The 27,215-nt window shown below is 44.8% G+C and overlaps 2 protein-coding genes across 2 annotated transcripts in view; both read left to right on the top strand.

Annotated features, from left to right (window-relative positions):
* ADARB2 (adenosine deaminase RNA specific B2 (inactive)) overlaps positions 1-27,215 on the top strand; it is a 527,763-nt gene that overhangs the window by 209,270 nt on the left and 291,278 nt on the right. The window lies entirely within an intron of this gene.
* LOC135965056 (uncharacterized) lies at positions 9,384-10,312 on the top strand. Its single transcript, XM_074000693.1, is given in 4 exon segments — positions 9,384-9,486; positions 9,651-10,055; positions 10,058-10,239; positions 10,241-10,312. Coding segments are annotated over 4 exon segments (762 nt in total).

The raw sequence follows: 27,215 nt of genomic DNA, 5'->3' as shown, positions 1-27,215 counted from the left end.
GCCCACGACACAGCCCTCAGGAGATCCTGAGAACGTGTGTCCAATATGGGTGACCCGGCCCACGACACAGCCCTCAGGAGATCCTGAGAACGTGTGTTCAATATGGGTGACCTGGCCCACGACACAGCCCTCAGGGGATCCTGAGAACGTGTGTCCAAGGTGGTCGGGGCACAGCTTGGTTTTATATATTTTAGGGAGCTATGAGGCTTCAATCAAATACATTTAAGAAATGCATTGGTTTGGTCCAGAAATGTGGGAAAACTTGAAGCAGGGAAGGGGCTGGAGGTGGTGGGGGATCAGTAGGGGGGTGCACTTTCAGCTTATAGAGACATTTAAACATTTTCTGTTTGACAATTGGTTGAGTTCGTCCAAAGTCCTGGAATCAACAGAAAGAAGTGTCTGGGTTGCAATAAGAGGTTGTGGAGACTGAAGCTTTATCATATGCAGATGAAGCTTCCAGGTAACAGGCTTCAGAGAAAAGAGGTTGTAAATGTTTCTTTTCTTTTTTTTTTCTTGAGAATTTCCTTTTTCTTTTTTTTAATTAATTTTTTATTTTACTGTAAGTTCTAGGGTACATGTGCACAAACCTGCATTAACAGCAACACAGACCTTAGGTCTGATAAGAAACATTTACATTAGGCGATATACCTGGTATATGTAAATGTTTCTTATCAGACCTAAGGTCTGTGTTGCTGTTAATGTTGGAGAGGCATCATGAGGCATGTCTGACCCCCACTTGCCATCATGGCCTCAAACAGTCTCTCAGGTTAAATTTTAAAAGAGCCCTGGCTGGGGAGGAAGTGCATTCAGAAGCTTAGGGGGCCTTAGAATGTGATTTTTGGTTTATACAGGGAATATGTATATAAAAGACTGAAGAGAGGTTTTTAATGTCCAAGACTGTGCAGGTGGTTAGGAGCTGAGTCGGAATTCACACCCGAGTCGGTTGGGTTTCAAAGACTTGCTTTTAACCACTGCATTCTACTGTCACCTGAGACATCAGGGACCTAACTCATCTAAGGTGGGGGGAATAATGCCATGCCCGTCATAAACAGAACTTGTGGCAGCTTTTAAACACACACAGTTTCTATGACTAATACAGAGTTTCTACAGCCCCCTCACCTGACTCCTGGCCGCCTGTACTTGCTGAGCATGTGGGAGTATTAATTCCGAGTCCCCGAGGGGCAGCCTCAGGGTCTATTCCAAGTGGTCTTGAACTCAAAGAACAAAACTTCAGGATAACAGTGGGGCTGGACCTAGACTAACCCATTTGATGTTTCCGAAATGTATTCTGTCAAATTAAACACTTCTGTGTAAATCGAGGTCTTATTCTCAGAAACGGAAAAGGTCCAGGAACCATCTGAAAAGTTTGCATCTCAATGCTGTACATGTAGTAAATATTCAAATATCATTTGACATCAACATTGTAAAGAAAATGGTGTTTTCCGAGAAGCCTCAGTGCCCACCACCCAGGAAATGTGTGAAGTAATTTTTCCATAATTTTCTTATCATAGGAGGTGATATATATTAGCCAAAAATGCATGCAGAATGACAATTAACTCATATTTTTAGTCTAACCATTTGGCCAAACAGCAGACAAACTAAGCAATGTGGTTCTTGCCACTTTGTTTTGAAATGTCAAAAAGTAGATGCAAGTTTAGTGATTAGCAAATGTTTTCTACATCTACTAATTAATTGGCTTAAATGATTTAGTTATCATCAGATGTTGGATGGGAAGGCCTGACCCATTGTTCTTTCTTCCCTAAGTTTAGCTTTTCATTTGTGTGTTTTTAAAAATATAAAGTATGGCCACGGTAAAAGTCTGGAGAATTCAGACAGATATTAAAAACGAAAGTGAAAAGTCACTCATAACCAGCCAGATATAAGTGCTTTTTCAATTTTGGTTTGTGTCCTTCCAGATGTATTTTTATGCACATACATATATATACATTTGCAAACTGTAAATATAAATATAGTTTTATTACAAAAACAGGGTCATATGATGCATACGGTTCAGTCAGAAACTGGATTTTTAACCTAACAATATATTATATGAAAATCTCTAAGCAAATGTGCTACCAAGTTAAAACTGCATATGCTCCTGTGTATGGATACACTTAATTTAGTTTTTGTTGCATATTTATTCTACTTAAACGTTTTGGTTTTATGGAAAACACTAGCAAATATGCCAATGAAGCTTTTCCCACGTGCTTCGTAGAGCCTCTTCTGAAGTGGAATTCCTGGGTAGAGACAGCAAGGGACTCATTCTAGAGGAAAGGACTTGTCCAGGGTGTGTGATCTTCTGAAAAGACATTTCCAGTTGGCAGAAGGCAGCCTACATGGCAATTATTTGAATACTCTGTGGTTTCTGTTTCAAGGAATCAGAGGGAGGTAAAAGTTACAAGATCCATGCAGGGTGAAGGGAGGTAAGAGTTACAAGATCCATGCAGGGCGAAGGGAGGTAAGAGTTACAAGATCCATGATGCAGGGCGAAAAATCCTCAGGCCATTGGTTTTGCTAACTGTGCCGTGGCCAGTCCCAAATCCTGAGTGGCATGACTTTTTCATGATCTGATAATATGGGCATCACAGCAACAGAGAAGTCAAACGGACCCAAAGGTAGGGCCCTGGGCTGACAGAGAGCACCACACCTCCCATCCACACCACCTAAACCACAGCAGGGCACCGGAGGTGATGGCTGTCTGCTGGCCCAGCTGCAGAGTCCTCCAGGGAGCTCCTCAGACACAAAAGCAGGACCCTACATGTGGATGTTACACAGAATGCATACATATGACAATACCACATACAGACACTACACAAATGCATGCGTATGACCACACCACCTGCAGACGTTACACAGAATGCATGTGTATGACCACACCATGTACAGATGTTACACGGAATACATGCATATGACAATACCACCTGCAGACGTTACACAGAAGGCATGCATATGACCACACCGTGTACAGACGTTACACGGAATACATGCAGATATTACACGAATGCGTGTGTATGACCACACATGGAATGCATGTGTATGACCACACTACGTGCAGATGTTACATGGAATGCATGCGTATGACAATATCACATGCAGACGTTACATGGAATGAATGCGTATGCCCACACCATGTACAGACATTACATGGAATACATGCATATGGCAATACCACGTGCACATGTTACACGGAATGCATACGTATGACAATACCATGTGCAGACATTACACGGAATGCAGACGTATGACCACACCACATGCGGACATTACACAGAATGCATGCATGTGACCACACCACGTGCAGATGTTACATGGAATGCATGCATATGACCACACCACATGCAGACATTACATGAAAAGCTCCATTTGACACCCCTCAGTGGAGGTCCAGGGGAGTGTATTTTTCCAGGAGCTTGGATGTGCAGAGCTCCATCCTCACAGGCTACGTGTCCACAGAAGAAACAGATGCATTCCGAGGCAAACAGATACAGATGTAAAGTGATATTAGGAGCATTCACCTGGAAACTCGAGGAGTCATCGCTTGTGTAGGAATTGAACAGGTCATCAGGGGTTCTGGAGTGAGAATGTGGCAGAGTGGATCAGCTCTGAGTTCACCTTGTCTGACTTCACTGCTTCCACTCAGAGGACTGAGGCCGAAGCTCATGTGGCCAACACAGCATCTTCTGATCTGATCGGGGAGTTTCGGATCCATCACTCTCGCTGCTGGAATGCTTGCCTTTCTAACGGGTTGGCCTCTCACGTACAAAGTGGTAAATATCGCCTGGTTTGTCTCAGCTGTCTTTCTATCCTTGAATTCTTTTTACCTTTCCACCAAGAAGGCCTATTTCAGAGAGACGTGGGACTGACATGGATGTGAATTTTGCCCCCTTTCATTCACTCAAGGAATATTTAGTGAGCGCCTGCTAGGCAAAGGCTCTGTCCTGTGCTTTGGGGCTGAGCTGCGGGGAAAGGGTGGCTCGGTGACCCGGTTCCTCACAGAGTGCCTATCCTGGTGCTTCACAGGAGGAAGCAGAGACCAGGAAAATTAAGTAACTTCCTGGCGGGCTGATCATACGACCGAAGACGAAATCCCGTCTCGTGATTCTCAGGGCAAGCTCTTTTCAGGATTCTTCATGAAAATGGGCTCCCACAGTCCATGGGTCCACCCCACCCTGGGAAGGCGTCCCAGAAAGCCGCGTGTGCAAGTATTCTGACAAAATGCTCGTTATTAAGCGAGGTGACATACGGCATGAGCAAATTCACTTGGTGGACATTGGTGGGGGCAGACCAGGAGAATAAGAAAAGGAAAGAAGAAACGTAAAAACTTAAATTCCAACATAGGAAAGAAAGCAAGTTTTCCCATCCTTTCCCAGCCATATCAAGAGCTGATTTACTGAACCTCCAAGTGGAATTCTAGGCTTATTACCTAGTGGAGCTTTTTTCCTGGTAATGTCAGTTTCCGAAACCGGTAATATCAGTTTCCGTAATTGCTTTTCCCCCAGAGAAGATTACAGCATTCCAGGATGTCTCTACTTTGCTTTGCTTTTAGTGAGACTATAAAGAAGGACAAGAAAAATGTGCTATTGGATATTAATTTGCCTATATGATCTGAAGGAGAAAAAAATGAATTTTAATCACTTCCTGTCCAATTCACCATTAAAGCACATATGGCAGTGCCTTTTCCAAGAAAGGAAGGCACGAGGCAAGAGTTACTTCCAGGGGCCACATCTGAGTGACATTCTCTCTCACACTCTCAGTGCAGCCGCCCCAAACTTTGAATTTGAAATTTTCTAATGGAAATCCTCCCTCCAGTGAGCAAGCAGCCTGGCACCAGGACCGCTGGCATCAAATGTTCCTCCCCCAGCAAGTGCTCGGATGAAAACCCGGGAAAGGACTGGCCGGCACAGTGGAAAAGCCGGCCCTTTTCTGCTGCTTCAGATGAATAATGACTCCTAAAACCCAGCACGTGAAAGCCTGAGTCACAAACACACGCGTCTAGAATAAACGACCCAGCAAATTTCACATGCCCTGTCATTGCCTGAGACCTGTAAAATACAAATGCTTCAAGTGAGGCCGTTTGCAAGCTTTCTGTGTCACTTTACAGATTATCCTCGTCCTTTAACTCATTTTCCCCCATCTCCATCACGTCACAGTCAGAAGTGCGCACGGGGCCTCCGCGGGGAGCTGCACTTTGGGCGATATTCGCACGGAGCTCGAGGAAAATGTTTTCCTTCTAGTCCTTATTAAGGCATAAAACGGATGGCATTACCGCAGGAAATCATGCCAACCTTCATTTTCCCAAGTACAGAGCAGCCCGCACAGAGCAGCCTGCACAGCACTGAGCAGCCTGCACAGGTGAACAAGCAGACATTTGGTCTGAAGCATGTATGTCGAGAATGCACGCTTGTCACAAGCAGGTGGGACGCTCTGCATCCAGCTCCAACTTGGGAAACGAGGAGGGAAAGGGAGCAGGGAAAGCCACCTCTGTTGCACACGTGGTTGTTAAACACACCTGTCAGAGCTCATCTGCCGGCCTCCATCGTCTTGGGAGAGGCGAGGGCCTCGGGTCAGGATGGAGGGAAGGTGGTTTATTTGGGGTGAGGATCAGGGACGCACCTGCAGGACACGAGGAAGGAAGGTCAGCCGGCGATGAGGCCGGCCTTGAGCCCGCCACCCGGTGAGCAACTGGGGGTAGCCCTTCTGGGGAACCTGCAGGGCTTGAAACACCTGCATCAGAACCGCACCCTGTGAGGGAGGTGGGAGCCAGGCGTCCTGCACCCATGGCCCCATTCTTAGTCCGTGGTGGCTCCTGGAAGGGTTCCCTCCCCAGCCCTTCTGGCCCAAGGACATGGCAAAGCCAACCCTAGCAGAAGAGAAAACCTTGGGCAAAGCAATGCAGGTGCAGCTAGAAGTCCAGGCATGGAGGTGGCAAAGGGAAGAGGGTGTGTTCAGAGCACCCCGGTCTGTATCATAGCAGGGCCGTCCTCTGGGAAGAGGGTGTGGTCAGAGCACCCTTTATCTGTACCACAGCAGTGCCATCCTCTGGGAAGAGGGTGTGGTCAGGGCACCCCTGGTCTGATTCACAGCAGGGCCGTCCTCTGGCTCTGACTTGAGTGTTGTCCACATCTGGCACTGGCTCAGATCTCCTGCCCACAAATACGGAGGCAGAGCCCAGGCATAGAAAACATCTTAGGACCGCACACTCTGTGTTGACCATGGGCAGACAACAAAAATAAGGAGAGATGACAGTGGCACTGTCACGTAGGCTTTCCTTAAATCTCACAAAGAAGAATCAAAGAATTAGAAAAATCTGCTCACAAAACCTCTGAGTGAGAATAGCATCATCGCTGCAGGTGCCAGCAGGGCAGTCAGTGGCTGGCCGCTTCCTGCACCTTCCGGGCCTGGAAGAAACACTTTGGGATCTGAAGTTACTTTTTCCTTGGGCACCCGCGTGACTCTGGCTGAGGGGTGGGCAGGAGTCAGCACAGCCGTGGAAGGCGATGGGGCCCACCCTCTCACTGTGGGGACAAAGGACCAGTGCTGCAAGAACAGGGTCACTCTGGGGCCTGGGGAGCCTCCCAAGGCTGGAGGGTTTTCCCATGCCTTCAGCTTCTCCAGAACTGACTTGGGTCTTGGCTGCAGGAAGGCCTTGCTGGGATGTCCTTACTCTTTTGCAGCGTGAATGTCCCCCTCATCCACCAGAAAGCTATAACAGTTGTGATCTCAGATCCACTGGGTCGCAGCAGCGGCCAGGCAGAGGGTTTCCCACCGGGATCGAACGTGCTGTGCTCACCTGGACTCTGTCGGCTCAGGGGGTCAGGGCCCAGCGCACCAGCCAGTGGGCTCCAGGTTCCCAGCAGGGGGTCCAGGCACGAGCCACACCGTGTGCCCGTCTGCCCCTGCCCCGGGCTGCTGTGCAGCCGCACTCCTTCCGGCCCATTGAGGCTGACGCTCAGTCTGCTTCCTGGCTATTGCACGGTTTTCCTCTCCAGTTTTGGTCTTTGTTGTTAACGACGTTGCACTGTTGCCGCCGCGACAGGCTTTCTGCAAAGCCTCCAGCTAAAATTCCATGTGAACCTGGCCGGTAGATCCGGGTTTCAGCTGTAAAACAAAGGCCTTCCAGTGAAAACGCCCGTTCACAGCGCGCCTTTCCATTTTACTGTCTCTTTCACCCCTTTTCTGTGTCCTTTCTCTACCGTGGTCATGATGAGAATTCACAGGGCGCTCAAACCCCACACTCCACTTCTGGTCTCGCCGTGAGCAGAGGGGGTTCCGCTCTGTCCTGCGACGCGGCCAAATTGCATAATTTTCCATGTTCTCAGCAAGGTGTAAAAACCTCTTCATAAAGGATTTCCTGTTCTCACAACACAAAAGCCATCCACATTTGAGTGTCCTGGGATCTTAAGCTTCTTGGGTGGCGGTCCGGTGCAGTAGCCATCAGCCACAGGTGACAACTCCAATTCAATCAAAATTAAATACAACTTAAAATTCCGTTCCTCTGTCTCAGCGGCCACATTTCAAGCACTCCAGGGCCATAGGAGGCCGGGGGCTGCCGTGCAGGACATCCCAGACCTGGAAACGTCTGGAGTGCACCAAGTTCTACCAGACTGTGTGGGGGCAGCCAGAAAAAGAGCTCTGCTGAAGGAGGAGGTAGGGGGAAAATATGTCGCAGATAATGGGCATCAAAAAACATACTCAGTACCACATGGTCCCTGAGAAACATTAAAATTCAAAATTCATTGCTCCTTCAAATACTTGAAAAGCAATGGAGAACTAATGGCTGTTACCCTGAAATGGACAACCGTGCAAGTGTGTGATTTACTAACTCCCCGACAATCGTCCCAAAGCGTCAGAGTCATCCTTCTGAACATTCAGCAATTTCAGGTATATTTTTATGTATTTACGTATTTTTGTCATTTTATATAACATACGCATATATATTTTGAGACAGTGTCTCACACCGTCACCCAACTCTGGAGTGCAGAGAGCTATCTAGCTCACTGCAGCCTCGATCTCCCAGGCTCAAGTGATTTGCCCGGCTAATGTTTTGTTTGTTTTTAGTAGAGACAGGGTCTCGCTATGTTGCTGAGACTGGTCTCTGACTCCTGGGCTCAAGCGATCCTCCTGCCTCAGCATCCCACAGTGCTGGGATGACAGGCATGAGCCATCGCCCCGGCTGTATTTTTGTTCTTTTGTTTATACACAACCACATTCAAAACAAATTTAAGTGGCTAACTCAGATAGATAGAACAGGGTAAACAGAGCTCAGAAAATGGAGAGTTGAACAGTAAGAGGCAACCAGAGAGGTAACTGAACACGAGATAGACAAGCATTCACCAGCTATCACTTCAAGCCACCATGATTAGCTGTGATCCAACTTTACTATTCCAGAGCTTCTCCTTCTCCAGCAAATCCATGGTTGTTCCTGACACTGAGTCCCTCCACACAGGCGCCGAGCTTCTGAGCAGGCACCTGGGCAGAGGGGTTACAGAACCCCTGCCCCCCTGCCCCTCTCCTCAGGGCTGCCCTGGAACCCCAGCACCGCCATGTATTTGGATAATTCCACCCCAGAGTTGCCCTTCCCACCGTGCTCCAACATGGGAGACTCCTGGCTAGAGCCACGGTGGGAGCACTGGAGCCAGAGCAGAGCCACAGACTCCACGCAGGCAAGAAGAGGATCCTAAGCCAAGGAGAAGGAGGACTGTCGTCACCAGTCACACACTGTGGAGTGCCCCCTGCCAGGGTCGGCTGCAGAGCGCTGCTGCTTCCGGAAACAGGACTAACAGTGGCGGTCATCGCGTCATAGCGAGCCTTGTCACTGAGGGTCTTCGAGGCGCGTTTCTAGAACATTTTGTCATTAATGTGTGGGCTGTGGGTTTCTGCCAGCTCAAGATTAAAACAGGTTTCTTGGAACTAGTGAACATTCTGGTAATTTTTTTATTTACTGTTACTGTACATCTCTAAGGTGTACAACACGATGTTTTGATATACATACAAATGGTGAAATGAACACCACAGTCAAACAACCAACAAGCCATCGCCTTCCAAAGTTACCACTCAGCGGGGATGTGGTAGGAGCGTTAGAATCTACTCTCTTGGCAGATTTTCAGGATGCAATGTTACCAGCTGTAGTCTTCATTCTTCACGTTCGCTTACAGACCTCGTCACTCCCCCTGAGCGTAAACGTGTCAGGTGAACTTTAAAGTAAGCAGCTTGGCAGAGCCCATTCTCTTTACCAAGTCCTTGTTGATTTCCTGCTGTGCAAAAGGCTGGTGGCAGAAGCGGGGTGAGCCCAGCACAGACTCCGGATGTGTCCGTGGCATGACGAGATCAGCACACAGCTCCTGCATCTCACTGGGACACGTAAGAGCACCTACTCCACGTCCATGGGGGACAAAAAACTCTTCCAAAGTCCATGCACCTTGCTTGTGGCTGAAGCTCTGACCCCTGCGAAGGTGCTGTCTGGCAATGAGAGCAGAAACTTGGAGGGCAAATAATTTGCTTCAGAATCACGTGCTCTTGAATTTACATCCCAGCTCTTCTCCAGGTCATGCGACTTGTATTTATTTGGAAATAGCTTCCACTCTTTGGACTTCAGGCTTCTCATCTATGAAATGCGTATGATGATATTGACCTCATTCTGTTGCTTTGAGGATTAGATGACCAACTTGAAACACCCATCTTGGTATCCAGTGTAGATGGCATCAAAGTCTTGGTATCTAGTGTGGACTGCATCGATGTCTTGGTGTCCAGTGTAGACAGTATCCATGTCTTAGTGTCCAGTGTAGACAGTATCAAAGTCTTGATATCTAATGTGGACAGTATCGATGTCTTGGTGTCCAGTGTAGACAGTATCAATATCCTGGTATGCAGGGTAGACAGCATCCATGTCTTGGTATCCAGTGTAGACAGTATCAAAGTCTTGGTATCTAGTGTAGATAGCATAAACCTCTTGGTGTCCAGTGTAGACAGCATCAACATCCTGGTATGCAGTGTAGACAGCATCCATGTCTTGGTGTCCAGTGTAGACAGTATCAAAGTCTTGGTATTTAATGTAGACGTATCAATGTCTTGGTGTCCAGTGTAGACAGCATCAACATCTTGGTATGCAGTGTAGACAGCATCCATGTCTTGGTATCCAGTGTAGACAGTATCAAAATCTTGGTATCTAGTGCAGACAGTATTGACATCTTGGTATCCAATGTAGACACCATGGAGATCTTGGTGTCCAGTGTAGACAGCATCCCTGCTTTGGTATCCAGTGTGGTGGCATCAATGGCTCATATGTGTGCCCAGCCAGTTCTTCCTGGGTTGATTCTTCACTCCTTTCAGACCGGGCTCACATATGTAGCATCAAATGTTGACGCTGACAATCCCCCAAGCTGCAGGAATCCCTACCTCATTGACTTTGCTTTTCTGTTCTCCACGCAACTTCTCACCCCTTGGCACATCCCACACATGTCTCCTCCACCTGGAATAGGAGCTACCTGAAGAAAGAGAGTCCCCCTGTTCTGTTTACTGTTGAATTCCAGGCATGAGATCAAAGCCCACCATGGGTTAGGTGTTCACTGAACATGTATTGCTTTAACAAAAAGGCATTCTGATACATAATCTATCCCTTGAACATAGCACTTCACCTTAGCTTTTAACAACATTATAAGTGCATCCAGCCGATACGCCCACCCACCCCAGCAGCACACAAACAAATGGATCAAAACAAGCAATAGAACAGGAGCCGGGCACGGTGGTTCACATCTGTAATCCCAGCATTTTGGGAGGCCAAGGCTTGAGCCCAAGAGTTCAAGACCAACCTGGGCAATGTGGCAAAACCTCGTCTCTACAAAATAATTTTTTAAAAATTAACTGGACATGGTAGCACCACCTATAGTCCCAACTACTTAGGAGGCTGAGGTGGTAGGCTCACTCGAGTCAGAAGGTTGAGGCTGCAGTGAGCCATGATCATTTCACTGCACTCCAGCCTGGGTGGCAGTGTCAAGAAAGAGAGAGAGAGAGAGAGAGAGAGAAAGCTTTGGAATTGAGAATTCTATCTATAATGGTATTTGATTATTACTGGTTTTGTGGCAAAAGCGTTCAGTGTTCTAGCTTGGCGTTAGGCTAGATTCTAGTGAGGAAGGGACTGGGGGTGCGGGAGTTATTGGTCTGAGATTAAAAGTAATTACGATAATTATGATAGAATCGCAAAGGACTCTAAGGTGTCATTGATTCTATCCTTCATCTCCAAGGTCTCCAAATAGATGTGCGCATATGAAATTCAACCAAGAAACAATTCCCACAGTTTAAGACATCTTTCAAATTTGAGCTTTGGTTTGAAAATAAACATTTGGCAATAGGTGTCCTCAGTGGTTGAAAACAATAGCCAGAAATCACTTCTGGTGCCTGCACAGTGGCTCACCCCTGTCATCCCAGCACTTTGGGACGCTGAGGAAGGAGGATTGCTTAAGCTCGGGAGTTCGAGACCATCCTGGGCAACATAGTGAGACCCCAACTCTGAAGAAATATCAAAAAATTTGCTGAATATCATGGCACACACCTGTCATTCCAGCCACCCGTGAAACTGAGACAGGAGAATCACTTGAGCCCAGGAGCTCAAGGCTACAGTGAGCCAAGATTGTGCCACTGCACTCCAGCCTGGGCAACAGAGCAAGATCTTGTCTCAAAAAAGAAAGAAAGAAAGAAATTGCTTCTGCAAATGGGATTTTAAGACACCAGAACCTCAGAAGCAATGCAAGCATTAAAGCATAATTTTAAGAAGCTCCTTCCTTGACATAAAGAAAGAAGAAAATAGCCAGGTCCGTGGTTTTGTACCACAGACATGGCTCTAGCTGATGCCCCTTTAAGATAAGATCCCTAGCCAGGCTCTCATCTGAACTCCCCTTTCCATTTCACAGCTGTTACAATGTTTTCCAAAAAGGCTCTGGAGCTTAATTTGGATTTGAGCACTTTTGAGCCTGCCTGGACCTAATGAGAAACTGCACATCAGCAGTCTGGTGCCACTTACACATCCTTTTCTCAAACAAATAATCTAATACCTCTTCTGTGAGTCTATGAATTTATTAAAGACAAACAGTCAGGCCTATCTGCAAATCCTGCAGAATCCAGCGTTTTGACTAAATGACATTTAGCCAAGTTGTAACTCTAATGGCAAAGGAAACAGTAGCAGCTCGGGCTTAAACCTCTGTCCCAGGGTGAATATCATTTCCAATATCCTGTACAAATTCTTTGAAGGATTTGTGCCTGACGAACCCCCGAGGGCTTCTTCAGAATTAGTTAATAGTGAGAAAGCATCGAGCTACATTTATTGGTTATAGTCCCCCATGATTGCATAAAAAATAAAATTAAAAGCAAGCCTCTGAAGAACAGTTTATCAAGCTTGGTAATGGTATCGTCTCCGACAGTGAGGTCATAAAAGCATATTAGTGACCCCCCGATGGAACATGTTTACTGCAGAAGTCAAAGAGATTGATCATTTTACCCAGGAGGTGGCATTCAGTTCAACATACTGTTGCTGTTAGTCTGAAAAGCACACTAATCACCAAGGGCATGGCACGCCGTGAAAGCGGGAAATGAGGCACGATTATCGAGGTTTTTATAGACCAACCGGCTTCTCCCGGATGCTACAAAATAGGGCCTATTTATACCCTGTCTTCTAGAAATGCCCAGACTCCTCGCTTAGCTCCCCAGCCTTCATGCTGAGGCCCAGGGACCGCTGGGCCAGACGATTTCTCACCTGAAGCCAGAGGAAAAGGAATGCCCTCGGCAGAGCCTGGGTTCAGGGCTGGGCTTTCAGGAGCTCAGCAGCCTTCCAATGTCTACTAAAATCAAGTTGATTTCTTAGGGACTGACAGAATAAGCACGACTTCCTTCCTTCTTTATTTATTTTGAGATGGAGTCTCGCCCTGTCACCCAGGCTGGAGTGCAGTGGTGTGATCTCAGCTCACTGCAAGCTCCACCTCCTGGGTTCAAGCGATTCTCCCACCTCAGCCTCCTGAGTAGCTGGGACTACAGGTGCCTGCCACCACACCTGGCTAATTTTTGTACTTTCTGTGGAGACGGGGTTTCACCATGTTGGCTGGGCTGGTCTCGAATTCCTGACCTCAGGCGATTCGCCCGCCTCAGCCTCCCAAAGTGGTGGGATTCCAGGCGTGAGCCACCGCGCCCGGCCAGCATGACTTCTTTAGAAGCCATCGTGAAAACAGTAATGTGGCAAGTGACCTCGAGGGCCTCCTGGGAGTCTCTCAGCGACTCTGCCAGGCAGGTTTACTGGGTTGTCCCCGCATTTGAGAGGAGGAAACAAGCTTCATGCTCACACATAACTTGGCCAAGCCGAGGTCCAGATGCAGCCTCTGACCACAGCACATGGTCTTCACTGGCTGCGGGGACAGCACTGACATCCATTCAGGTTCTGCGAGGTGCCCGTCCCGGGATGGATGGAGGTCAGTGACAGTGAGGGCTCTCAACCACCAAGAGTCCCTCAAATGCATCCTATTCATCCAACGCCAACACCAGCGTCAAGGGCTCGCTGGCCGTGTGCTGCTGGATAATTCACATTCATGCACGACCTCACTTGACCTTCCTGATGAACACACGACTCGGGAATTGTGTGTATCTCCCTTGTGAGGTTTAGAAAGGTGAGGTTTCCCCAAGGTCACACAGTCAGTAAATTGTGGAACCTTGGACCAGACATCCTTGAAATTAAAGAACAGCCCTGACCACGTGACTAGTTCTGAAGGACCCAGAGGCCAGGGAAGAGCCGTCATTGCCTATCCCAGACAACAGTAAGAAGGGCACCATGGTCGGATCCAAGACAGGGAGGGCTGGCTGCTCCCAGCTCTCCTCCTCATGGGTTCTCCCCACGTGAGTGCCAGGAAAGCCGCATATGCCAAATGAAGTGGAAGTGTTCACTGTACATCCGACACCTGGCACTTAGGACTCACAATGAGCCAGGGAAACCCCTTCAGACAACACCCTGCCCCTCCACCGTGTCCTGGAAGACATTGGAACTCGGCCTGTCTCCCGTCCTGAGCTGGTGCCCACACAGGAGCTGCACTGGTAGATTCCAGTCCCTGCCGGTCAAAGCTGCCACCTGGTCGAGGGTAAACATCTCCAGACGGAGCTCATGTTTCGCTCCAGGCGGTCATCGGATTCACAGAGTGAAGGAGGCGCTCAGAGGGGATGGCCGTGTGTGCTCACGAGGGGTTTTGAGGAAGGGCGTTGTGAGCAGGAACTGGGGTGCGTGGATAGGAGGGAGCTCCAAATGCAGCCTGGCAAAGGGGGCAGGTGCAGCCTTCCTGTCCAGTGCCAAGGCTCATGCCGGCCTCTCCAGTGGGTCTGGTCTTGCTCCCTCCTGACTCCAGGGCCTCCTGAGTTTCCCTCACCTAAAACAAGCTCCTCTTCTGCAGCCAGCACATCTGAGCCCGCTCTGTTTCCTTCCTCTGTAGCAGCATCACCTCCTGTCCTCCTGCTTCCATATTTATTGATCACAGCTCTGCCCTCCTATAGGGAAGTCACTCAACAGCCACTGGAAGAATCACTGAGTAACACCCTAGGACTCAGAAGCGCTTCCATCTCGGCCACTGTCTTGGGCAGCCATAGCAGCAGGGCACAGGCTGGGTGGCTTAGGCAGTGGACATTGGCCCCTGAGTGCAACAGGCTGGGAGCCCACTGTCCAGGCAGCAGATCAGGATTCTGGGGAGGACCTGCCTCCTGACATCCTGGCCTCCGGCCTGCAACTGGCCACCTGCTCACTGTGTCCTCACACAGCAGGGATTGGAGAGGGAGGAAGCCAGGGCCCTCATGTCTTTCTTTAGAAAGGCACTGATCCCATCACTGGACCCCAACCTCCTGACCCAATCGCCTCCCAAAGGCTTCACCTTCTAATACCTTCCCTTTGGGGTTGGGGTATCAACATAGGAATTTGGGGGATCCCACAGCCAGTCCACGGCAGGTACTTAGTGCAAGTTTCTCCCCTACATTTAATTTTCCTCTTTTATGAGATGAACACAATAAGAATCTCCACCTCCCTGGGCTGTGTGGACAGTCACATGAGACTGTGCGCAGTGGGTCAGCAGGACGCCTGGAGCCCAGAGGGCCCTCAGTACATAGAGCTTCCGTTCTTAGCATTATTCTGGTTTTCTTTCTAGAAGCGCAATGCCTAGATAGGCTGTCGCTGAAACTAACAGAAGAGCATAAAGAAATGTGCTGCAAAGTTTTGCTGGTGTCTGGTGCTTGGGAACACGTAGCCGGGGAATCAGAGTTTTGCACGTGTCTGGTGTTTGGGGACATGAGCCTCAAACGTGCAAATACCGTAGCAGGGAAATTGAACGGCCTGTGGGCTTCCTGCTAGACCTGGGACTTGTATCATCTGGAAGCTTCCATTAGGTATTCTAGCATTTCCTCCCCAGAAATAGTAAGTATTATGGGCAGGATTTCTCTATTTCAGAAGTGTTGCAGGAGGAGAAGTTGAAATGAGCTGCATGACCAAATTCAAAGTTTCATAAACAAATTCAGTTGTCATTAAATTTCTTCCTGACCAGTACCATAATATTATTCATTTCTACCTGAAAACTATTCCAAAGGACCCTCATGACAAACAGTAAAACGTCCAATAGGTGAGATGCACGTCATCTCCCCAAAGACACGGTCACACGCACTGTTTCTCTTAAAAGCTGACAATAGATTATCAGATAAAATAATAATCAGATCATAGATGATCAGATTTTAAGAGAAACAACCAAAAACGATTAGATGATTATTAAAGTGCGCTCTCATTTTGATACCAAGAATGGAAAAAGTCATGGAAAAGGATAAACTGGAAGATTATTACTTTTTTGTAAGATGTCACACACTCGCAAAGAAATAGAAATATGATGGAGCTTCTGGTTTGGAGTCCTCCTAATTCAAGAAGATGTCTGGAGCGCAGACGGTGGGGACGGGAGTGGCAGAACCATGGGCATGGGGAGGCCGGGGCACAGTGAGGCCAACTGGCTCAGGGCTGGACGTGCTGGTTTCAATTCAGGCAGAACGAGTCTTTTCCGAGGGAAGGTGTGTGGGGATGTGAGTCAGACGACACCTTAGGGAAATCATTTCGCCTCCCTAAGACAGCTAACTCAACCATAAAACATCCCTGGAAAGGAAAACTGGCATCTGAATTATTTGTTGCAAAAAAAAAAAAAAAACGCACCCTCCGATCCCTTGCAGTTGCCGCCTTCCCTCCGCGCTCATCTTCCTCAGCACCATCGCCACATACACACTGTCCAGCAACGCAGGATGCGGGTTAAATGGGGCAACGGCAATGCACACAGTGAGGCTGATTTGTCATTGGTGTGTGTGTTTCTGTGTGTGCATGTGTGTCTCTGTGTGTGTGTCAGTGCCTGTGTGTTTGTGTGCCTGTGTGTTTTGTATCAGTGTGTCTATATGTGTGTGTGTCTGTGTCGTGTGTGTGTCTATGTGTGCATGTGTGTGTGTCCTGTGTGTCTGTATGCATGTGTCTGTGTGTCGTGTGTGTGTGTGTCTGTGTCTATGTGTGTGTCTGTGTCGTGTGCTTGTGTCTGTGTGTTGTGTGTGCATCGTGTGTGCACGTGTGTGTGCACGTGTGTGTGTGCATTGCGTGTGCATGTGTGTGTGTGTGATGTGTGTGTCTCTGTGTGTATGTACGTGTGTGTGTGTTTGCATTCCTAGAACCTGGGTCTCAGATTCAGGGATTTCCGTCCAGAGCAATTTCAAAACAGAGTGTCAGGCACAGCATGAAGCCGGCAACAACTGCCCCCTTGCATATTAGTAGCAAAAAAACAAAATGAATAGTAAGGATACTTTTTATGAATTTTTTAAATATTGAAAAAAATGCAGCTTTATAAAAATTTTACTTCAAGGTCATTGTTTTTCTCCTTTTTTCATGGAAACCGTCCTGGACTGCCCACCTGCAGACTGGCTTTTTGCAGCAGCTGACCTGTGTTGTCAGGCAAGCAGTCCACAATATTTGACCACCACGGCAGGAGCTCCATGTGAATATCCAGGCCCATGCACGTGGGGCTCCACGCAGTGCACAGCCAGCCGAGTCAGGGGTCTGCAGCGAGACTCCCTAACAGGGCCAGACTGGCTACATATGCACGCATACACACATATCTGCAATGAGACGTGCACTCAGACACGCTCAGAGGTTCCAGAGCCAGATGCATTATTTCCCATTAAGGAGAGGAAAAAGTAAGGGGTGGGCTGAGTTTTGGAGAAACGAAAAGATTGGTTTCACGGGAGAAAACAGTAGGACTGGCTTGTGGGCTGTGAAGAAAGGTATGCAGGTGTTGCCTGGGACAGAGCATGCCCACTCACAGTGTGAGAGCCACTGCTGGACACGATGGGCTCCGTGTCGAGGGATTTAAAGGAAGTTGGAGCTGCGGATCCAGGACCTCAGCATGGAAGGGAATGAACCGGTTCAGGCAACGGAATCCAAGTTCACGGAACATGGCCACTTGCATGTCATTTGCGCCTGCTTCATGAAATACTGACAGAGTGGAGGATTGGGACAGCGGGTGAATGGTCAAAAACTCCTACTCTCTGGCCTGTATTAAGTCATTCTTGCATTGCTGTCAAGAAATACCTGAGACTGGGACGGGACATGTATAACGGAAAGAGGTTTAAATGGCTCACGGTTCTGCAGGCTGTACAGGAAGCATGATGCTGGATGCTGGCATCTGCGTGGCTTCTGGGGAGGCCTCAGGAAGCTTCCAATCATGGCGGAAGGTGAAGGGGGAACAGGCATGTCACATGGCAGAGAGGAGCAAGGGGGCGGGGCATGGGTGGGGCTACACTATTAGAGACCAGATCTCGACAGAGCTCACTGTCTATCACAAGGTCAGCACCAAGAGGATGGTGCTAAACCATTCATGAGAAATCCACCTCTATGATCCAATCACCTCCTGCCAAGCCCCACCTCCAACGCTGGGGGTTACATTTTAACATGAGATGTGGATGGAGACACAGATTGGAACCATATCACGGCCCTTTATGGAAAATATTTGCCGACCGAGATCTATATCGTGCTGTATAAAGGAAATGATACAATGAATGTGAAGGGCTCACAGGTGCTGGAAGGGGTGCTAGAAGGGAAGTGCCTGGTTTTGTGATTCCCTGGGACTTATCAAGACCTGCGGGGGCACAAGGAGGTCTCTGGAGTCCGGAAGTTTGAGACCAGCCTGGGAAAAATGGCAAAACCCCATTTCTACAAAAAAAATAAATAAATAAAATAGCTGGGTATGGTGGTGTGTGCCTGCTTTCCTACCTACTTAGGAAGCTGAGCCAGGAGGATTGCTTGAGCCTGAGAGGCAGAAGCTGCAGTGAGCTGCACTCCAGCCTGGGCTACAGAGTGAACAACAACAACAACAAAAGCCCTTCACGAAAGCCTGATGCTGCATAATCCATGGTTCTCTTCCTAAAAATTAAATGCGTTATTTTGAGGAAAATAATTTAATGAGTAAAACTCTAAATAGTAGAGACAGCTGCTGTATTCTTTTAGATTTTTCCTTGGACGTGCATATGATACGTGTGTTTACAGTTAATCTCACTGCTATTCCTTAATGCTTTCTCCAAAAGTTATTTAAAACATAATTAAGATAATATGCTAGATTGACACAAAAAATAAGGAAATGAATAAGATGGTGGCAGAAAATAAATGGCACCATATGTTCATGCCATTACAGAGATCTCTCCAAAATGCAGACATCTCACCAAAATTTATTGAAAAATAATTCTTTCTTGCTTGCTTAAAGAATTTTAATGCAATAACCAGATAACATGATCCCGTTTCTTTTTCTGTCTAAGTGTTGTGAGAAAACAAATAAAGGTTGAAGTAACACAGGTTAGAAAATGAATGTTTTAGACTACACAACCTGGACTTCACCCTGAGGCCCAGCTCATGCAGCCAAGCGACACCCACTCAGACTTCCGTCCACAGGCCAGAGGCCCTGACAGAGGCAGGACTGAGACCCCTGCAAGCGGCTGACAGCTCCTTTATTACAGCTTAACTCCTCTTCAAACACAAGTAAATTTAGTAGACTTGCTTCTGCCGCGGGTTACCGTGTCACTGATTCAGTGTGTGCACACCGAATTTTTATTAAGTGTGCACGCACTTAATTTTTATTAAGCCTGAGAGGGGTGACACAAAACCTTGCCAGGAATCTCAGGATTTTGAAGGAGGCCTATAGTTTGCAAAAGCACCTTTTGTCACTCTTGAAAGACCAAGGATGTGTGGGTCTGCCTGTGTGCACATAGTCGTATACTTCTCCAGAGTACAGAACTAAACCTTCTTTCCTGGTGTGGGAGCACGACATTTAAAATTAGAAATGCTCCAGGAAGTAAAGGGTCTTTAGCATGACTGGCTGGACAGTTGTGGGAGTTGCAGCATCACAGAGCCCCTCTGGGGTCAGCAGGTGCAGAAGGGGCCGGGCCCCCTCTGGGGCTGGTGAACGAGAAGCCTTCTTTCTCTGTGAAAGCAACAGCTATTGTGTCAGCTCTTGATGGCACCCAGGTGGACACTGTGTGGCATCCTTCCTTGTCAGTTTACCTGGTGGTCAGTGATGGGCCTCAATGTTCTGGAAGTTTCCTCATGATTGCAGTTTTTATTTCAGATCTCACCAGGCTATTCCCACAGGTAACATCCATTGAACTACTTTGGTACTGCATGAGGTGGTGACCCTTCAGCCAGGCAGAGTTCTTCGAAAGAAGAGAATAAAACCTTAATCCTGTCCTCTGCCCAGTTGATTAACGAATCAAATGGCTTTGTCCTTAGTTGAAACACTGAATTTTTGCCCTCCAGGTTCTTGTCAGTGAAAAAAAAAGAATTCTGTTTTCTAATCCTCCTGAAATGCCCAGTGGGGAGAAATGATATTTATGGAGGATTGGCTGAAGGACATGAAGTCCATAAATTCCCCTGGCTAGTTTACATTTTACCCTTGGATCAAAACAGACTACTGGCGAGCAATATATTCGAGCTGTCTTGATTGGGCCCCTCTATGGAATTGCTTTCTGCTAAATTGATTTTTGCTATTTTTCATTTTTAATTGAATTGAAGATAATGAGAATAAACAGACACATGAATTGGTTTGTGTACATGTTGCAGGGGAAGAGAGAAAGAGCCATTCTAATGCAGATTCTTGAGTTCCACCTCCAGTGACTCTGACTGAGGTAGGGCCCAGGACTCTGCAATTTACCAGGCTCCCTGAGTGCTTCTGATGCAATTGGGCTGTGGGGCACACTGGGGAGAAGGCTGCCTTTGAGAACCCAAAGGAAGCTCTGGATATTTAACTCTAGAAAAATTATGTATACATGCACATCAAATTCTGTGTACAATTCCAGGAGACTCAAAGCTGTTCCCATACATAGCTAGCAAGTTAAACTCCCCCTTTTACTGCAGAAATGTTTAAGCTGCCCAAACACACCCTCCATCACTTCTTTAAAAAGGTGCACTAGAGAATATATCTATAGGTTTCAGGGACAGTACAACAGTGCTTTTCCAAAACAAGTGGTTTGTTTTTATCCCATGATTATTGTGAGTCTTGCAAAGGTCAGAATAATTTCTTTGCATTGGCAGCTAGGAAGCTCCTCTCTGAATATGCAGCCCACCTATAACAGCTGGACAAAATTAAATGTTTTTGCTGTGTACCTATTTTACTTCTCTTTTACTGCCCTAATTGAAATGTTCTTTGCTACAACTCATGCCAAAATTATTTTTACCCTTTTGTGCTACAGGTATTTATGAAGAACTAAAAATATAATTAACTAAATTATTATTTTATGTTAGTAAGCAAGTTATCATTTAGAATCAACCTAGAAGTATCGAGATGCATTTGGGAATTGCCACAGTTTTTGTCGTGCGGCCCTTTTTGGTAGCTATGAAAACAGAATTTCTACTGGAATAATCGCTTCAAAGTCATGCTGATTCTACCTTCTATAACTTTCCAAAGACAGAGAAAAGCACACCAGCACTTTGATTCATGTAACACTTAGGTGAAATATCTTTAGAGTTCAGGGAGAAAACTGAAATAACAACAGAGAACAGACAGGTCACTACACATGGGGTGAGACGATAGGCGGGTAAACAGGAACACGGGTGGGATGATGGGAACAGGGCACTTCAGTGCTGGGCTCAGTGGGAGGCACTCCTCAGAAGCAGGGACCCAGGCCTGACAACCAACTCCAGCTCTTCAAAGGAACTCCTGAATCTAGTTTTCCGGGGAGAACTATACAAAAAATTCACAAAGCGAATGATGTCCTTTGTGTTGTGCAGTTCATATGCAATTATGGGCTATCATTTTATATCTGATTAAGGGTTAAAAGATATCAACATCACTTCTTCATGTAGTCAGAGAGGTACTTATATTGGTGAGTGAGTGCTAAGTGAGTGATGAGTAATGAATGAGTGATAAGAGATAAGTGACTAATGACTGAATGATGAATGATGAGTGAGCGATGAGTAATGAATGAGTGTTAGGTGATGAGTGAGTGATGTGTGAGTAATGAGGGAATGATGATGAGTGAGTAATGAGTGAGCAACAAGTGATAAGTGAGTGATGAGTGAGCAATGAGTGATGAGTATGAGTGATGAATGAATTATCAGTGAGTAATGAGTGAATGATGGGTAATGGGTGAGCGATGAGTAATGAGTGAGTGGTGCGTGATGAACGAGTGGCGAATGGTGAATGATGAGTGAGTGTTGAGTAAAAATGAGTGAGTGGTGGGTGATGAATGATGAGTGAGTGATGAGTGATAAGTAAGACATGAGTGAGTGATGAATAAGTTTGAGTGAGTAATGAGTGAGTGATAGGTGAGTGATCAGTGGCTGATGACTGAATGATAAGTGAGTAATGAGTGAGTGATTAGTGAGTAATAAGTAATAGAGTGTTGAGTGAGTGATGAGTGAGTAATGACTGATGCATGAGTAAGTAATAAGTGAGTGATTAGTGAGTGATGAGTAATGAGTGAGTAATGACTGAATGGTTACTTCAGTGAGTAATGAATGCATGATGAGTAATGAATGAATGTTGAGTGATGAGTGAGTGTGAGTGAGCAATGAGGGAATGATGAATGATGCGTGAGTAATGAGTGAATGATGAGTAATGAATGAGTGTTGAGTAATGAGTGAGTGATTAGTGAGTGATGAGTGAATGATGAATGAGTAATAAATGAGTAATGAGTGAGTGATGAGTGATGAATGAGTGTTGAGCGATGAGTAATGACTGAATGATTAATGATGAGTAATGAGTGAATCATGAGTAATGAATGAGTGTTGAGTAATGAGTGAGTATTGAGTGAGTGATTAGTGAGTGATAAGTGAATACTGAACGATGAGTAATACATGAATAATGAGTGAGTGATGAATGATGAATGAGTGTTGAGTGATGAGTGAGTGTTGAGTACTGAATAAGGACTGAATGATAAATGATGAGTGAGTAACAGGTGAGTAATGAGTGAGTGATGAGTGAATAATGAATGAATGATGAGTAAGTGATGAGTCAGTGATGTATTTTTAAACAACGTTTTTTGATTTTGGTCATTTCTGAAATTTATACAAAAGCATGTATCTATAACTTATTGTGTTTTACTTCTTTCGTTCACCATTGTATTGGTGAAATTCATCCATGTTATTGCATGTGTCATGTTTATTTGAGTGGAATTTGAATGTTTTGAAGGCATTAAAATTTTTGAACACATAAAATTATTCATTCTAATATAGATGGATGATTTCCACTTTTGGTTTTTATAAACAATAATTTTTTTTTGTATCCTGGGAGTATCTCTTGTTCATAAATGTATGAGTGAGATTACTGGTCATAGGCCATGCATATTGCCACACAAATGAGATCCCTCCAAACAGTTTTGTTTTCTTTTCCTTTTTTTTTTTTTTTTTTTTATTGAGACAGAGCTTCACTCTTGTTGCCCAGGCTGAAGTGCAATGGTGCAATCATGGCTCACTGCAACCTCCGCCTCCTGGGTTCAAGTGATTCTCCAGTCTCAGCCTCCCAAAGTAGCTGGGATTACAGGCACCTGCCACCATGCCTGACCAATTTTTTATATTTTTAGTAAAGATGGGTTTCACCATCTTGGCCAGGTTGGTCTCAAACTCCTGACCCCAGGTGATCCACCCACCTCTGCCTCCCAAAGTGCTGGGATTACAAGCATGAGCCACCATGCCCAGCCCAAACAGTTTTCCAAGGTATCTACTGACTTATACCACCACAAGCACTAAATGAGAGTTTCTGTTTTTTCCATATACACACAAATATTTGATTTAATGAGATTTTTTACCTTTGCCAACCCAGAAATGTTAATTTTCTCTACCTCTAAAATTGAGTTATTCTCTCCCATCCTACCCAGACATATTCTCTTCCATGCCTCAACTTCCATGCCCTCCAGGAAGCCATCTCCACCTCATCAACCAACATTAAACTCCATCGCCCTTCAAATTCTATGGAATTTATACTTTAAAGTGGTTACTTCTGCAGATATCTCAGGAATGTATGTGAGATCCCCTCAATTAATTTATAAATGATTGGAAAATAGAAGTGATATTTATATATAATTTTGTTTCCTCAGAACAAGTTCTTTATGAAATATAATTTCAGATTGAAGACAGATTTAGGATTAGTGTCTAAAAAACATAACTGGTCTTGTGCCTGTGTGTCTGTGTGTACATATATATGTAATTTATAAATAGTTTTGAATCAATTATTTATAGGAGAAAGAAGAACAATAAGTGTTTAATGCAACTGAGAAGAACTGATGAATTAGAAAATGGTGTGTAAATTGGCCTTTATTTCAAAAAGCTCTTTCTCTAAAATTTGTCTCAAAAGAACATGTGTTTTCTGCATATTTCCACAAACTTATTTAGAAATTTTTGGTGGTCTTTAAAAATGGAGAGGAACATTATTAAATGTGCAATATTTCATATGATGAAGGCAGTATAGACAAGTGGTTTGGGGCACGAATTCTGTAATCAAAAAGACCCTAGTTAATACTCAGACTCCATCAGTTAACACCTGTGCTTCCTTGTATATGTTACTTAGTCTTCGTGAGCTTGGTTTTCTCTTTGCAAAATGAGGATGTTAGTAAGGATACTGTGTGACATTTACAACAACTTCTTAGTCAAGTGTTATTATTATTATTATTCCATTTCATTGATGTCACAACTTAGACTTATAGAACTTAAAGGACATACCTGAGATTCAAAAGTCAGTGACATGGTCACTGTCACTGTCACAGGTCCAGCTAGAGGCAGGGCTGGACTAAGGTCCTCTGAGTCTGCATTCCAGGTCCTTGCCACTGTGTCATGGTGCTATAAATATCTATCTAAGACGTCTTAATACGTGGTTGTTTCTACTTAATGTCTCAGCCTAAGAAGCGAAAGTACACAATAATTTCCCCATTGTTCATAGCCCAGTGTGCATTGATCTCCATATGAGGAAAGTTAAGTTACATAATGATAATCATGACAATGGTGGTGATGAAGATGATGACGATGATGATGCTGTTGATAATGACAATGATGACAGTGATTATGTTGATACTAATTATGGTGATGATGATAATGATGATGATGATTACGTTGATGATGGTGGTGATTATGATGAATATGATTAAGATGATAACAGTGATGATGATGATATGATGATAATGATGATAATGATTGATTGATTAGTATCATCAATGTTGACACTAATGATGGTTATGATGATGACTATGATGACGATGATAGCAATGATGATCATGGTGATGATGGTGATCATGACAATGATGGTGATGGTGATGACAATGATGATGATGGTGATGGTGATGTTGATACTAATGATAATGTTGATACTAAATGATGATGAAGATGGTGAGGATGATAATGTTGGTAATAATGATGGTGATGATGACAATGACGATGGTGGTGCTGATGACAATGATGATAGTGGAGGTGATGATGTGGATACTAATGATGATGTTGATACTGATGATGGTGACTATGATGATGATAAAGTTGATGATGGTGCTGATGATGATGATGGTGATAATGACAATGATGATGATAGTGATGATGTTGATACTAATTATGGTGATGATGATGGTGAAGATTATGTTAATAATAATGATGGTGATTATGACTATGATGATGATGGTAATGATGACAATGATGATGGTGATGACAAAGATGATGATGATGATTACAACGATGATAATAGTGATGGTGATGATGAAGATGATGATGGCAATGATGAGGCTGATACTAATGATGGTGATGATGATGACTATGATGATTACAATAGCAATGATAACCATAGCAATGATGCTGATGATCACAATGATGATGGTGATGGTGATGACAATGATGATGATGGTGGTGATAATGTTGATACTAATGAAGGTGATCATGATGATAATAATGATGGTGATGAAGATGATGGTAATGTTGATGACAATGATAATGGTGGTGATGATGATGGTGATGATACCAATGATGATGACGATAACAGTGATGATGATGGTGATGATGTTGGTAATAATGATGATGATGATGATGACTATAGTGATGGTGATTATTATATTAATAAGTATGATGACAGTCATGTTAATAATGACGACCACGATGACTAGAAAAGTTTGTACTTTTCATCATATTCTAACTAATGGCATGGAATATTTCTAAGGCTCCTCAAAAGCTTACCCATCTTAAAGACTGAAGCCTGCTCCAAATCTTTTCTAAGACTATGTTCTGCCAAAATACAGTATTGGGCTGGAATTCTCTTCATCAACCTGGGTATAAATGCTTAAACCCATTGCATAGTGGTGTTGTATTGGATTTATTTTCATTTGGCAAAATAACCTCTATGATACTTTTTATTAAATTCAGAAATTATGAGCTCTCATTTTGTCCTTAGCACAGTAGAAATTCTCTGAGGAGTTTTGTAAATAAATGTGAACGTGAACTACTTGATACACATTGTATGCACTTGATATACAACTTGAATGTTTCCTCCAGCATGAATCTTCTAACTGGTTGCTTTTTATTGGCAATTCTCTTAAAGTGTGTGCTTTAATGGAAGAAATATTCTTGCAAGGTTGGCTTTGTAGCAGACTTAAAGGAGTTCAGTTCACCAATTTCTACTAATTATGATAAAAAGCAATTTTCAAATCAGCCAAATCATGTAAACTGTGGTCTAAAAATTATTTTAACCAGAATCAAACTATTTAAAATTAGGAGATAATCCAAGACTTCCTACTAAAACATATATAAAAATTATGCCTCTGTTTTGGTTGAGAATTTAAAGTAGAAAAAAAGAGAAAACCTAGAAAAATATTTAAATCTTTTGTGTTTTTAGCAAGAGATACCTCCAGATTTTCAAAATAGGACAGATTGTAGTTTGGAGAATGGGAGATGGTTCGTCCTGAAGCTGCACTAATCCACCAGATGTACTTCTACTAGATTATACATTTGTCAAGGGAGGTTTGGAGCACATGGTAAATGTTTAGGTGGTCAAAGACCCCCACAACTCACCCCTTGGCTCTGCCTGAATTTTGGATTTAGGAATCACAGTAAACCTAATTCCATTTGTTTGTACAATTATTTAATCACTCTAAAATGACACGCTACTGTAGTTACCTGGATAGAGTAAGTTTGCCATACTTCAAAAAAAATGTAGCTAAAGGATACTCAGCAGTTGGTGTTCTGCCAAGCTGAAAATAACATTTAACAGGCTTTTAATCTATTGTGTGGGTTATTGTCCCCAAGAGTGCTGTTGTAGTCCACAGATTTGAAAAATTAGAACAAAGGGTCATTTTTGCTTAGCATTCATAGCTGGTGGTGTTATTATTATGGTTTTAGTCATCAAACAGAGGTTCACCAACAAGTACACCATTTCCATTTACCATCTATGCAAATATTTACATATTTCAAAGTAAATAAAGAACAGAAATCCAGACAGGACACTATTCAATCAAAAGTAGTTGATTGACTTCAGACCCAAAGCTGCCTCTCAGGAGACAGGGACATTGTCTATGGGCTCATTCCTTTAAGACTTTAAAGTCTATTTATAGGAGAAAAAATAGAGGAAGATACACTTAACATTTTTTCCTGCTTGCGGTTTTGCTAACTTTTCTATTGAATACCTAAATTTGGTGTCCTGAGTAAGAAACCATGGAAATGGGTCATTCTGGTCTCTTGTAAAACA

Source organism: Macaca fascicularis, chromosome 9 (assembly GCF_037993035.2).
Source record: "Macaca fascicularis isolate 582-1 chromosome 9, T2T-MFA8v1.1".
Taxonomy (NCBI): domain Eukaryota; kingdom Metazoa; phylum Chordata; class Mammalia; order Primates; family Cercopithecidae; genus Macaca; species Macaca fascicularis.
The sequence above is the reverse complement of the archived record's forward strand: the minus strand, read 5'-3'. Positions and strand labels throughout refer to the sequence as shown.